This window comes from Morone saxatilis, unplaced genomic scaffold (genome assembly GCF_004916995.1).
Source record: "Morone saxatilis isolate NCDOM2014 unplaced genomic scaffold, NCSU_SB_2.0 Contig12, whole genome shotgun sequence".
Classification (NCBI taxonomy): Eukaryota; Metazoa; Chordata; class Actinopteri; family Moronidae; genus Morone; species Morone saxatilis.
Genome location: NW_023339674.1, coordinates 5,640,427 through 5,655,333, shown reverse-complemented (window position 1 = coordinate 5,655,333; position 14,907 = coordinate 5,640,427). Strand labels below are relative to the sequence as shown.

The following is a 14,907-nucleotide window of genomic DNA, read 5'->3' as shown; positions in this document are numbered from 1 at the left end:
TTTTTTTTTTTTTTTCCCTCCCTAAACTCTAAATCTTCTAAACTAATCTCCCAGTTGTTTACAGAGCTACGAAGTCTTCCATCTGGGAGGAAGAGGAGTCCGCTGTCTCGGGAAGCACAAGTTGAAGGAGCCACTCCTCGCGCTGAAAAATCTGCCTCCAATTAGGATTCCACGGTTGCTGCCTTCAAGTGCCATCGGAAATGTTGACATCGCTACATAAAGCGAAAAACTATCGACCAATCAGACGTGCTTTGAATGTGACGTTTAGAGGGCGTGGGGGGGGGGGGGATTGAAGGCCCCTCGTTTATGTGTGTGGTAGGTCAACATGCGGCGAAAGATCACAATGCCTGGCTCTCGATCGTTACATTTACTGGCCTCTCCTGCCCCCTGCCGCACAACGTGGCTCTGTGCTTGCTCGATTGCTTAAAATACAACAGCTACCTAAATTGACAGCGACATGTGGATGTTAACGCGCTCTACTTCCAACAAAAAGCAAGGCTGAGTAATATATTTACAAATATGTTTTTTAGGCTTAGTTCTGAACCTGGAAAGCGACTTTTCCACCAACGCTTGAATGCAGCAAGAGGTTTATCAAATGTTCTAATATTTCAAAATAAAAGCCTTTAAACTCTAATATAAATTGTAACATTTGACAGTATAATTTCCCAAAACACCCAACAGAGTGTATTATAAATATATTTTATGAGGGATCTGTTGAATCTTAGGCTTCAGGCTATAACTGTTGTTGTGGAATATATTGTGGCACAATCAAAAGCTCAGTAAGAGTTACTGGAAGGACTTTGTGATGATATTGTTTTGTCAAATGATGTTTCTAAGATCATGAATAAACTTTCAATCTTATTTTTTGTTTTTTTGTTTTCCATGATATGCTTTTTACATCATCAATTCACCGCCCAGAAGCACAAACCTTCAGACCCAAATATTAAAATTACAACCACGAGCCACATTATACTCTAACCTTAACCAAAATAATTATGTCCCAGTTATATTTAAAAATTTGAACAACAATTAAAAACAACAAGCACATGCTAATAGATTTAGTGAAGCTACTGTTGTCTATGCCCTGACAGTGGACTAAATTCAGTGTATATCAGTCAGTGTAGTAAGTACAACCTGGGACTTGGATCATAGACTGGAATAAGTTGCACAAAAAAGGATTTGCTCTTACTTCAACAGGATAGGAAGGATCAGAGGGTTACTCGCACCTGAACGTTTTCTCTTTGTATTGCATGGGGATTTCTCTGAGTGCAGAAAGCTGAGACAAAAAAACAGGAAAAGAGAGAAAGGAGGGAGTTCCTGTCAGACCCTTTGAATCTACAGTAAACCCTTAATGTTAATTTGTCAGTCTTGCTTTTTTATGAATACTGAGCATGGTCCCACGAGGGGTCTGGAATAAAAGTGTGCTCTTCACAAATATACACAGACAAGATGCTTTCAAGCCAAATTAAACACAGGCATTTAAACCTCTGTTGGTAGATGCTACATGTAAATCACTTACAAGGTTAGGCTACATGACCATCATAGTAGAGTTTGATGCAACATGAAGGCATGTCGTGTCGCAGCCTTTCTCATTTTGTTTTATTTGAGCCTTTTTCACTCATATTTCAAACCACCTGTCCTCTCTGTCAAAAAATTTGTACTTTGCTGTCCTCAAAGGATGTTCCACTGTCCTTTAAATGAAGACAAATTGCTGTATCTTGACCTGCGGGCTTTGCTCTATCTTGGTTGTGTTTTATCTCCTGATGTATAGCTCTCTGTAGCTGTCATTGCTTTAGACTCCACATTGTTCTGCTTATGTTTGGTGAGTTTTTTTGTTTTTTTAATAGAAGGCAAGTCTCTGACTAGACGGGTTTGAAAAACACAGGGATGCTGTGTTCGGACTGTGTTTTAGATTAGACTGAGTGACACTTGAGTCATGTACGGGGTGACTTCACGTCACATCTCCACTGTTTGTCTCCTCTGTGTCGGTCTGCTCTTTCTAATAGCTCTAGTTTCTGTGTTGACAAAGACCCACTTTGGGTAGCTGCAAGCTTTTAAAGCTTTCCTGAGATGTTTGCACTTGTCTTTCGCCTCTGCTATTTGTCCCTGTGGTGAAGAGTCCTAATAAACCCTGACTTTTCCTCTGCTTCACTAGACGTCTTTGTAAAGCTGTCTCTGTAGTCAAGTGGCCATATTCAATGACCACTTGTTTGTGCTCCCTCATTCTAACGCATCCTCTCACAGTGCCCTTTTTCCTTATCTCACAGTAATTTAGCTTTTTCTCAAACTCACAGTGTTTTTTTCGCAACACTTAATGGTCACGCAATTCACTGTTTGTGTTCCCTTAAAACACTGTAGGGCAAGTTCAAAGAAACATTAAATTGATTTATTTATTATCATGGCATAGTGCAATGTATTACTAGGGAAATCAGTACATGAGTTACAAGAAAACACTGCACGTAAATATTTTTGGCAACTAACGATTTTTTAGACTACAAAATGTCAGAAATTTGTGAAAAAAGGTCGTCATGATTACCAAGAGCTCAAATGATGTCCTATTTTGTCTGACCACCACTTCAAAATCCAATTCTATTCAATCTAGAAATGTAAAGTGTGGAGCTGGAATTAGCAGATGTTTGGCATTTTTGTTCTGTAAATGACTTCAAAATAGTTGCAGATTAAGTTTCTTTCATTCGACTAATTGTTTCAGCTCTTATCTTCAGCTGGAAAATCGAAATTTTATTGCTTTGTACCGCCAATATAGATACTGTCAGACTGTTAGTACATAAGTTCTTAAAGTAAATGACAGAGGATTCAAACCAAGATTTATTCAAATTGTTCAAATGTTTGAAGCCATTTTCAAATACATTTGGTTTAAGCTTTGGCTGCTTTGGGAACAGTATTTCAGTGGCAGCAGAGAGGCAATTTCAGAGCCAGTGAGAAGAGATAGCATTTTTCTCATTAGCACAAATTATTACAAGCCTCCAGTGACAGGGAGTTTATCAGTCTACCCCCTCACTGGATAAATCAAACATGAACAAATGGACTCCTAAGCAGAGCAAGTTAAACTGTAGTGTATCGAGAAGGACCAGGACAGGAGCGGAAAGGGGAGGGTCCGCTGGGGAAATCAGACAGAAAGATGGGGTTGTGAGATGGTGACGTCCCCACCAGGGCCTGGCGTTTCTTGCGGTCACGCCTCTGGTATCGGAAGTTAAAGGGGGGCCGCAGTGCCACAGGGCCTCCTATCTCTTCAGAGGAGGAATCGAACGCACCAGCAACTGGTGGTTGCTGTTGCTGGTTTTCTAGACTTTCAGCAGACTCACTGGAAGATGAGCTGAGGGGGTTAGAGGGGTTAGCCACAACAGAGGGGTCAAAGGGCACAGGGTGAACGGGTGTGGGGTCAAACGGCGCTGGTGGAACAGCAGGGGGCAGCGTAGGGTCAGAGGGAACAGGCTGTGGATCGTATCCTGGGTCATCGATCGGAGGAGGGAAGGTTGGGATGGCAGGGTCTTGGGGGAGGTCATGACCCTGAGGCTGCACTGGTCTGAGGATGTCCACATTCTGCAGATGAAGAGAGAAGATCACACAAACTGATATGCTACAAACTCACTCTCACTGGCTGCAAAAAGAGAGTATCCATCATGCAGTATTACATTACACACCACAGCTCTAAAAAGGAGTGAGAAGACAACATAATTATAGCACAGAAGCATACAATTTTAAATCTCACACATAAGTTTAAACACACATGCACAGCATACATTTGAAGACACACGAGATATGACAGAATGATTATACGGCCAGTGGCATTCATTCAGAAAGTTAAATCATGATTTTAAAGGTTGCTCTAGCTAGTAAAATCTGGAACAAAACATAAAACATTCATCAAATCTTGGGCAGGCAGTAGGTTATTACATTCCCAACTGTATTCCTACAGTGTGATTGACGCTTCATATTACAAGGTTTTGCACGTTACTTACTCATTGACAATAACAGAAGAGAAGCACAATAAGTTTATTATTTTTATTTTTGGTAGACTTTAAAGGACCAGGATGTAGGATTTAATAACTGGCAACTTGGCATCTAGCATTGCAGATGGCAACTAACTGAACACTGCTCGTGTCTGTATTCGACGACCTGGGAAGGAGAACAGACTGTGAAGTGCTTGGAAGAAACTACAGTGACTGCGAAAAGGCCCCCCCAGAAAAAAAAACTGTACTGGCTGTAGTATTTGGTTTGTCTGCTCTGGGCTACTGTAGAAAAATTGCAGTTCAACATGGAGAATGACATGAATGTCGACCCGCAGCGTCTGTAGATAAAAACAGTTCATTCTAAGGTAATAAAAACAACACTTCCTATATTAAGATCATTATACACTAATGAAAACATACCGATGAATATTATTCAATTTCTGATCCTCCTAAATGTTACACACTGGACCTTCAAGTCAAATTTCACATGTAGGCCAAAATATCCTCATTGATGTAATTTATTTTATTTCTTTGTCAACTGAGAACCTTGCAAGCTCTGAAAATTGTACAAATATGTTAGGGATAACATGTTTATAGTGGTGTATATTTTTGACTGCATCACACCGAGAGTGAGTTTGTATGCAAAATAAACCTGTTTCTGGTTCTGATTCAAATGGCAAATATTAACTACTTCCTGTACCTGTACTTTGAACATCTCACAGGACACCTGAACATCAGGATGGACGTTCAAGTCTCCATGCACAGATCCTGCACAGAAACCTGCAGTCTGAAAAGAAAAGATAAGACATTTTATTAATTTATTGGGGATATTGGTCACTGCAAGAACAAAAAGCAAACAGCAAAGAGCAGGGTCGGAAAAAAACAACAACATATAAATAAATAATAAAATAATAAATGAGAAAAAGGAGGAAAGGACCTGTCAGGCTTCTTTAATAAAAGAATCAATTACTGCAGCCTTTTAGTGGTGTCAGTTTTAAACTAGAAATTAATCTGTCATGTCATCAAGTAACACTTCCAGGAACTGCTTCAGTAATAATAAACAGCATGCTGGCTGACTGATGTTTATTTAAGTTTTGTTAACATTAATTTGCGTCATAACAGTGTCAAATTGTCAATGTAGGAATCTTTTTTTATTCTTTACTAATGGAGCATCTTCAGACAATGTTGTTCAATGATATCCCTCTTTTATCCTTAGAAGAAACCTTTTTATGTATCCAAAACGAGATTGGAATGACACATAACTGCTGTTTAGTTTGATTTTCAAGCATTAACGTACTGTTTTACACTAATATTGCAGTTTAACATCTAATTTCAAAATCTATGTTGAGTACCTCTGTGTCAGAGTTGAGTGTCAGTCGCTGGCAGGTGCCACTTTCTGTCACTCCCTCTGGACACACTTGGACTGTGTACTCCACAAAGCTGGCTTTCACTGGCACAACCTGAAATATAGAAGTAATATGGTAAGAAAAGGGTAAATTGCACAAATACACATACAGGCAGATACAGAGAGGTGGTATGGTTGCTGCTCTATGATGGCTATCATCTTTGTTTTAGAGCACAAAAAAATGTTACCTAAGGTGAATTACTGTATGCAAAGAAGAGCAATATACTGAGCTTTCGTCCCCAAGCAAACGTTCAATTTCTCATTTGCTCCCCAAACAAAAGCCTGGCCAGACAAGTGCCTTCAGTAATCCTTTGCAACCCTGCCAGACTCTTCTATGATTATGGTTATTGTGGAGCTGTAACAGTACTCATCTGGCACACAGAAGCTCAAAGGTGTACTGTGCCGTCTGCTCATGTACACCCAGAGATTTTTTGAAGTGCAATTCCCCAATAAACATAACATTCAACACATTGTTGTGTAATGAAATCAGCCTCGGAGGTTTGTTTGTCCCATCAAAGTTAATAACTGTATATGTAGTCATACCTGCGCTGCAGCTCGAGTGATCTTCTTGACTCCAAGCCCTGCACCCAGTGTGGATTGTCTCTTATAGGATGCCAGAGTGACCCGAGCAGCGTTCACTGCCTGTGGGCTGTCTACAGGCAGCAGGAGGGGGCAGGTTGGACAGGTCTGCTGGAGCTTCTCTGGGGGATCTACAAGGAAAATACAGATGGTTATGTGAAAATGTGCACTGAAAGTACAACTAACAAAATACTGTATACAGAATATGTTGGACAGAAGCACACTGGTATTAAATAAAAAACGTAATTAGCAGTATTAAGTAAAAGCTGAATTAGTAATATGATGTCTTAGAACATCTCTTGTAAATAATTTGATAAAGCTCATATGTTTCAATAGTACACCTACACAGGTGTTTTCACTTATTTTGTTTGATTTAACGTCTTCATTGGTTGTGAGGGAATACATTTTAAAGATATAAAATTTCCTAAAAATACAACATTTGGATTTTGAGCCGTAAATAACTAACACCTGTGTAGGTATTGGGGGCCTTTAAGTGATTTAAAATATAAATATTAAATCTCAGTTTGGGATTAGGGTGAAATCAATTGACATTTATCATGGTCGACATTTTGATTTGTCATAGTGGGATATGCTCAGGTGTAGCTAATTACATTAATTAAGGCTCAGTTCCATTATTAATGCTATTAGTTACACCTGTTTGTGACAAATTAAAATGTCTACAGAAAGAAATGGCTATTCGGAGATAGATTTTCATTTCTTTGCCTCCTGACGAACAGTGTAAAAGCAAGTTACTACCACTACCAAATATTACTTGTTGTGAAATAAAAAAACAGCAACAGCAGATCAGTGAGATAAATTAGTTTAAGAAAAACATTTTTTGGTATCACATCTCCCTATGATATTGGATTGTAAATGTGTCTTGATATATTCAAGGTCCAAGGTTTGCGGGGATTTATTGTCATTCTCTTTGTGCGCAGTAATGAATCATTATACAGGCAAATAAAATTACACTCCTTCAGGCTCCTGTGTATATAATTATGAACAGACACAAAGAGCTTCTTAAGCAAACCAGTGTTTACACTTTGTATTCAACTACCATTCTGTACAATATAGTACAGAAGTATGACTAACTGTCAAACTGCTGATCTAATGATATGTTAATGTTACCTGGGACAAGAGTGCAGTCATAGCTGTACAGGTATGAGTATCCCTCTGGTGTGTGGAGAATAGTGGTGTTACAGTTGCCAGAGATTTGCTGAAAAGAATAAAATAGAAAGAACATAACAATCTAAGAATCCAAGACAATCCGACTTTAAGTGTGTGCCCTCGTACTGCTATCTAAGTGGGGACCAAAGTTTTATACCTTGAGAGTGAAGACATTTTCACCATTCTTCCTTCTTCAATGGACTGTTGGTGGGTTAAGACTCTGGTTTAAGGTTTAAATTTAGATTTAAGTTTAGGTCAGTGCAATGGTTAAATCTTAGGATTAGGGGCTAGACTGCATGAAATCCCCTTCTACAAATGAACAAAACATTATAGAATATAGAAATTTGCTAGCATCAAACACATATGCCAATAGGGGTAAGCAAAAATTAACATAATATTTGTTAAACTATGGCACTTCAGAAATTCAAGACGCTAGATTGTTTTAAATAAGATACTGGGACTTTTTTAAACTGCCATTTTTGCAGTGCAGAGAACACATTGGGTGAGTGAGTGGTCCAAATGTAGCACAAGTACAAATATGTGTGTGTGTGTGTGTGTGTGCTTGTGCGTCCTACTGTTTCCATGAATGGTCTGACGTCACAGCGTTTCCATGGTTTTGGGCTGCCGATGTGACACTTGGTCTCCAGGACATCCAGGTCCAGGTAATACACATTGCCCGCTGGGCCCTGACATCCACAATGCAAACACCAGTAAAAAGAGAGGCGATACAAACAATGCTGTGTGCTCAGATTTTCCAGCAGCACCAGTATTATTGTATATGGTGAAAACAGAAGCAGTGCAAATCATTCAACAAGTCTTCTGTCAAGCATCTTCATTTGTTCAGTTATATAATTAAGGAACCATTTAGGGGGAGCTCTGTGTAATATAATACTTTGGACAATATTGATTTTAACACTAGCACTGAAAACAAATGTCAACAATTTAAGCAGGTGTAACTGCAGCCTTTTGAGGTCATGAAGTTGAATTGAGCCTCTTAAAACCTGATCTATCCCACAGCCAGGCTACTATAGCCTTCAGCAGCTGACAGCATGAAGTTCATAAAGCTTGTTGTGTAACGATTGTCCCAGTGGTCCTGGACTGAAATGACCTGGACTTTATTAACAGTCACTTCAGACCTAAAGGCCTTTTTTCATGAAGCGTGAAAGGGGATGGCTTCTCATTTCATGACATAAAAGTCTGTACTTCTATTTTAATGTTACATTAATTATAAGCGACATGCACTGATGGCGGTCATTCACAACAAAGCGCAAGCGACAAATATTTATTGTTGTTTTTAGTCTTTAGTGGTTGCACACTAATGTAACTGCTGCTCTTCTTTTGACATCGTCCAGTGGTTCCCAAACTAGGGTCTGGAGACCACAACAAGTCCTCGAGAAGCAGAGTTTAATTTCATTATCCTTTCTCCAGAATGAGAGTCAGCACACTGTGGCAATGGCAGAGGATGATTTCTGATTAGAAGTTTGACTGTGCACAGTCATTTCTAACAACAAAACACAAATCTTCTCAAATGGGATCCCACTGACATGAAGATTGGCCACGGCTGGTTAAATCTATCAGTGTGTGACTTCCTTTTATTACAGGGATGTTTTGATATTTCAGCATCAACAGCAGGGAAAATAACCTTTCCACCCCACTTCCCCCGATAAACATGAACAAATCACCCACTGACAGAGTATTACAGCAACCCCAGGTAGCCTCCCCTCTGGCCATTTGTCTCTGTACTGACCTGAGCGTGCAGGTGGACATTTGCAATGCGGTTGAGGGCAAACTTATAGCCATCGGTGCGATCCTCATTGATGTAAGTGGCAGCCAGACGAGACAGCTTCTCCACTGCTTTGTCATTACAGGGGACGGGAGCAAGTTCAATGGGACTCAGTGCAAAACCCTCGCCACACACACACACAGTGTGAATGGATAGCAGGGATAATAGCAGTAATAATGTGCAGATGGATTTGTCCATGGTGGCAGAGGTTCAGACAGGAGCTAAAAGACAGAGCTGGTTTAAAGTGAAGTTTGTTCTCTTTTGTTTGCGCTCACTCTCTGCAGTGACTTTTGGAATCAAAACAGGACAGAGATGTTGAAATGATGCCAAGGACAAAGTTTGTTGGCTGATATTTGTGAATGAATGTTCTAGTGACTTGTTTAACCTGGAGAACATTCATTTATCTAAGACAAATAGAGTTAATGGAAAACAATTCATTCATAATATACATACATTCATATACATATACTTTTTTTTATTCTCAGGGCAGAAGGTGTTTTAATTCTGATTAAAAGATGCATCTAGTGTATTTAAGAGAATGCAATAGTCCCCATGCATCTTATAATTTGTCTCATAGAATTACAACGTGGGTCATATTTTGTGGCTGTAATATGAACATCTCACCATGAGGGGTCACTGTGAGTCTGGTGTGCTGTACTGGAGGAAGATCTGTTAAAACTGTTGGTCCACCAGACAGAACTGGGTTAATGGTTCACTGATATCCAGTTAATTAGACTTGCTGGTATATTAGAACCTCGTAAGTCTGATATTTGTGTCTATTTTACTGAAAAGACCACTGACCCTCAATCTGTCTGAATTTACTTAAATGAGCAATGGTAATTATTTCAGCTGCTCCAGCTCATTGTGTTATTTACCAAAATGAATTCATATGAATTTCTTATAAATTGGATTTAAATGTGCTTCAAATCAGTAAACAGCATAACTGAGCTGCATGTGTGTTATGGGTGGGGTTCACACTTTTGGAGCAGTCAGATTGGTTCCATTGTTCACAACAAGATTGATTAATGTCGGCAGTCAGGTAGAGAGTAGGACACAGGCAAGCACACTCACTCTCTCTTTGTCTCTGTACAGATACAACAAACATATATTTGAGTTATCAGAGTTTAATCACTGATTTTTTGTGAAACTTGTGATAAATTAATGATTCAAAAATATTGTCCGTGTACACTTGCAGGAAATAATAAAATGTAATTTTTATTAGCCATGTTACAGCAGTATTAGTCCAGTCCACCGCTTTCATTGAAATCGAAATATCTCTATATCTACCACATAGATTATTAAGAAATTTGCAGGTATTTATGGTCCCTACAGGATACATTTCAGTGACTGTGGTGATCCCTTTACTTTTCATCTAGTGCCACCAGCAGATCAAAGTTGTCCCTTATATCTCAGCATTATTCTATTGTTTACAACATTTTGTACACACATTCATGGTTCCCAGATGATATAATAATTATTTCCCACTGATTTTTCCTAGAGCTAGAGTTAAATGTGGTGAATACATTTACTTAAGTACTGTACTTAAGTTACATTTGAGGTACTTGTACTTCACTTGACTATATAGATTGTATGCTACTTTAAACTTCTGAGAGTGAAAAATGTACTTTTTACATGACATTCCAAGATTGTACATAAAGTTTATAAAATATGTTCACCATCCTCATGTCAGAATTTCAGTAATACCTCATACTTTAGTTTATAACCAAACAACTGCCACACTAACACTAACACTAACATTTCCATCAGCTGCACTTTCTGTAGTGCTAATAACAAATTTTTAGCATGCTGACATCTAAGATTCATTTTAAATATCACGTGTGTTAAACATGGCAGCTTTGTCATTGTGAGCATGTTAGCATGCTGACATTAGCATTTTGCTCCAGTGTGCCTCAGTACAACCTCACAGACCCGCTAGCATGGCTCTAGACTCTTCTTGTTTAAACTGTTCCAAATTCTTTTTCAGGGTTTAAATCATTTTAGCGATCAGGCCATGTAAAGGCCATGATTATCAGTAAAAACATGTTTGTTTATATGTTTCATGTAAGTGCTTTGTTCACTTCTGTGGTTAGTTCACTCTGAGTGTAAATTATTTAACATCGAATTCAAGTGTAGTGGGTCCTTTTTACAAGCATCTGTCCAGGGATAATCATTTAACCCATTTCAAATATTCATTCAACCAGGTTCAGCTCTCAACAGAGGAGGGGGGAGGGAGAGAGAGAGAAAGAGAGAGAAAGGGAGAGAGAGAGAGAGAGAGAGAGACAGACTCACTCAGCAGAACAAATTCTGCTAATATCAGAAGAAAAAAAGAGCTGCCTCAATGTTGTGTGTGTCTTTGTGTATGTGTGTGTGTGTGTTTTCTTACAAGAGAATGCACGCTTGTGTTTGTCTGTGTGCACATTTGACCGTGCAGAGCCATGATTGCATGCGTCAGTGTTACCGGCAGCTAGTTGTGTTGCAGCAGAAAGCAGAAAGAGTCTGTGGGGGAGAGATAAGAACGGCGAGGCTGCTCCAAGGACTCGCTCTACCAGCACAACGCCAGACCCAAGTTAGACAAACCTCCTTTGATGTGAGCACATAGTAATCTCCCCTTCTGCTCGCTGCGAAGAGATGCCACGCTGTAGTGATGCCCAGGCCCAGATACGATGGGGCTGCTGCCACTGGGGCTCCTGCTGTTCACTTTGTACAGTGATGGGCTGGGGGTAAGGGGAGAAGAGAATTTCAGTTTGACGAGAAAGGTTTCCTTGGTGTTACTTGCAGTGGAAAGTTTTACTCTGACATGGTCTAAATGCTGTTTCAGGAAAGTTCATTAGTATTGTTTTCAGCAGAGAATTTCGGTATAGTATGGTCTAAATGCTGTTTCACAGACTGTTCCACCTTGCCAAGAACACATTTCTGGGGGAAATACTGGCAGAAATCTCCTCCTGTGTCACATCGCCTGCCAGTAGGAGAGAAAAAAAACTGGTTTCTTCGCTGCACGGCCCATTTAAGAAAAAATAAGGCCAATATAATTTCTCCTCTTTCCCTTTATAACCACGTTCTACCTGGGATTTGTGTGTCTCATCAGAGTATTTACATTTTGTCCATTTCTCACAGATACATGTGAGTGAATAGAACAAAATTACAGAATGGCAGCCAGCCTTTATCTTTTGCAAATCATCCTCTTTATCGCCATCTCACATGCTTTCATTCAGACAAACACTATCTTAGCTTTTGTCTCCTCTCTCACTCTTCACGTTCACTGTTTCTTTCTGGGAGTTTTTTTCTGTCTCAAGATGCGGCTGGGATTTCTTTCTTATCTTATTGGTCACAGTCTGCACAGACAAGGGGAGACATTAGGAAGGAGAGAGAGCAGGACGACAGATAATTCCCCTCATTTAATTGGTTTCAAACTTTTTCTCCCCTGGAAGAACTGCTTCCTGCACTGTTATGGCCAAAACATTGATGCTAAACCCATTACATTTCACTGTAATTGGTCAAGCTATGAGCTCATGTTAACAAAGCTTTCACAATTGATTGGCATTCTCTGCAGCAGTGGTCACAAATCCCTATAAAGTAGCCAGCTTTAGACTTATTTCCCTGCTTTCCTCACAAGCAGTAAATGGGAGCAGGACTCCCGCTCTGAAACATTACTTGTAAGATGAGAAGTTTCATGTTTTTATCTTCACAGTTAGTGGCATACAACTGTACCCTGTTAAAGGGTTGAAAGAAGAATACCTTTGGCAATGTAATGTACATTTTGCAATAAGATAATGGTTGTCTTTGCAGTATTTTTGGATATTTCTGTATTTTAACATGTTTTATGTAATTTGACTCTTGAATTGTTAACCTTTTGACAAGGCTGCTTCATAACATTTGTTGTAATAGCAAAACTCTACTCAACAATTATTTATCTTTTTTCAACATGCTGTTTTTTTCCCCACTCATACTGCTTAATTCAAATGTCTTGTTGCTCATTTTCCCTAGATGAACTCTAATGTAAAGTTTTAAAAAGTAGTTCTGTCCATTGTCCACAATATCAAGTTGTTTTCTTCGTTTAAAAACACAGCACAGTTTCAAGGACCTGCAGCTATTTTCATACATTTCCTTGTATTTTCATACATGTCCTATAGAAGACAGAAGATGTTCCTGTGTTTGAGCACATTGTGATATTTACCTATATTTTTCCTCATCTTGTTTTTTCACTATAAATATTTTAAGCATGCTATATAATATAATTCGTAAAAATATGATTATATAAGAGGAAGCCTATATTTTGGCTAGGCATAAATCGTATGGAAATCTTATTATTGTATTGTTATTGTATTTAAATCTACAGGCTGCTGTCGTTCTTTTTAAAATAAAATAATATATCCTCTTTGGTTCCTGCATTAAAGAGACACAGGGACTTCTTTGTAGTCTAATTTCAAAGCGGCATTAAATGGTTTTAGACAGTGAGTGGCAGAAGAACTGAAATGTTATCATGTAATACAGCTTGCCTACATAGACATATAGCGATAACAGAGCGATATTCTAGTCCAGTTGCAGTTGTGTTACTGGCAACCTGACTATAGTATGGAAAGATTAAAGCTAATAGTTAAGGTATAGTTAGGCAATTTGGTAAGAATCTTGCTCTCCTGCACTGCTACATAAAAGGAACACTACTTCCTGTATTGGCTCATGATCTCAAATCACCCAAGATGGATGTAATTCCTATGGAAACTATATTTTATTCAGTTGTATTATCAGAGCCTGTTTGCTAAGAACAAGAAAATTGGGTTGTTAAGAGCATTAACCACACATAAATGTGCTCTAAAACCAAAACAATGAGCTAAGCCCCGCAGAACGGAGTTGGGTGATTATTTTCGTGTGATGTATTCATTTGATTCACTGTTAAAATTAAATATTTTAACTGATGCAGCTTTGATGTTTTTACACGACTTTTGGCTTGTCATTCACAGGATTTCTCTGTTACACAAATCAGATTGCGTGAGAACAAGAGACTTGGCATCATGGGACACAGATGAGTTGCACAGCCATTATCAGTAAATGACGCTGTGAGTGCAGTGCATCCGTAGAGAGAAAATACAGAGGAACATAGTCATGTCAGGGTGTATTATAGAAACCCAGAGCTGGGATGGTGACGCATAGTATGAGAGACTGGCTCAATCACCGAATGTGATTGAAGTGCCATGTGTGGTACTCCAAACTCTGGCCCTCGTGGTGCATTGCCCACTCCTCATTTTAGCTCCTCGGCCAAGTCTAAGATGTATCATGACCAGTCACCTGCTACCCACTGCCCCAAAAAACATTTTTTTGGCAGTAATATTGTGGCTATTTGGAAAATGCACTTGCTATTTCTATTTCTGGTGTGTGCTTGCTGAATATACTTAAATGTGTTTGGATGCACGAGTTTATTTGCACATTTTGTGTTTCAAAGCCTGCATGCAGGTGGTTGTCTACCTCTGTGTATCCTTGTACTCTTCTCTGTGTGTGCTCATGTGTTTTTATGTGTGAGAGGGGTTAGGGAGAAGTCAGTGAGTCAATGCATGACCTTGTCTAACCGACTGGGTATCAAACTCATGACAACTAAAACTTTTCCAGCCCTAAAGCCTATTTATACACCCATACAGGCCTCTTTGATGTCGGCACTTAAAAGCACCACTAACTCACCCCGGAGGAAGAGCCTGGCACACAGAGGATGCTCTGGATGTCTCAGCCTGTGTGTGTATGTGTGTGCATGCGTGGGTGCATGTGTGTGTGTGTGTGTCTACGTCTGGGTATGTGTGAGAATGTGTGCATGTGTGCGTGCCTGTTTGTGTGTGTGTGTGTGTGTATATGTGTGCAATCGCTGTCCGTGTTTAGCTTCATGATGACTAACCATTTTTTTAACTTTCATATTTCTAGACTTTACACCTCTCATCCCTTTTATGTCCATCTGCTCCAACGTCTGAGGTGCAGTCTTTGTTTTGGGGTGAGATGTTTTAATAAGCTTTCACACATTT

The 14,907-nt window shown here is 39.3% G+C and overlaps 1 protein-coding gene across 1 annotated transcript; it reads right to left on the bottom strand.

Moving 5' to 3' along the window:
- Positions 1–2,805: 2,805 nt before the first annotated feature.
- On the bottom strand, positions 2,806–9,136 carry si:ch211-262h13.5 (uncharacterized protein LOC571127 homolog). Its single transcript, XM_035653856.1, has 7 exons — positions 8,870–9,136; positions 7,698–7,808; positions 7,084–7,171; positions 5,920–6,086; positions 5,324–5,431; positions 4,672–4,758; positions 2,806–3,561 (listed from the first exon to the last, which is right to left on the bottom strand). The coding sequence occupies exons 1-7, from the start codon at positions 9,101–9,103 to the stop codon at positions 3,064–3,066; spliced, it is 1,293 nt and encodes a 430-aa protein (XP_035509749.1). The 5' UTR covers positions 9,104–9,136; the 3' UTR covers positions 2,806–3,063.
- Between the last annotated feature and the right edge of the window lie 5,771 nt (positions 9,137–14,907).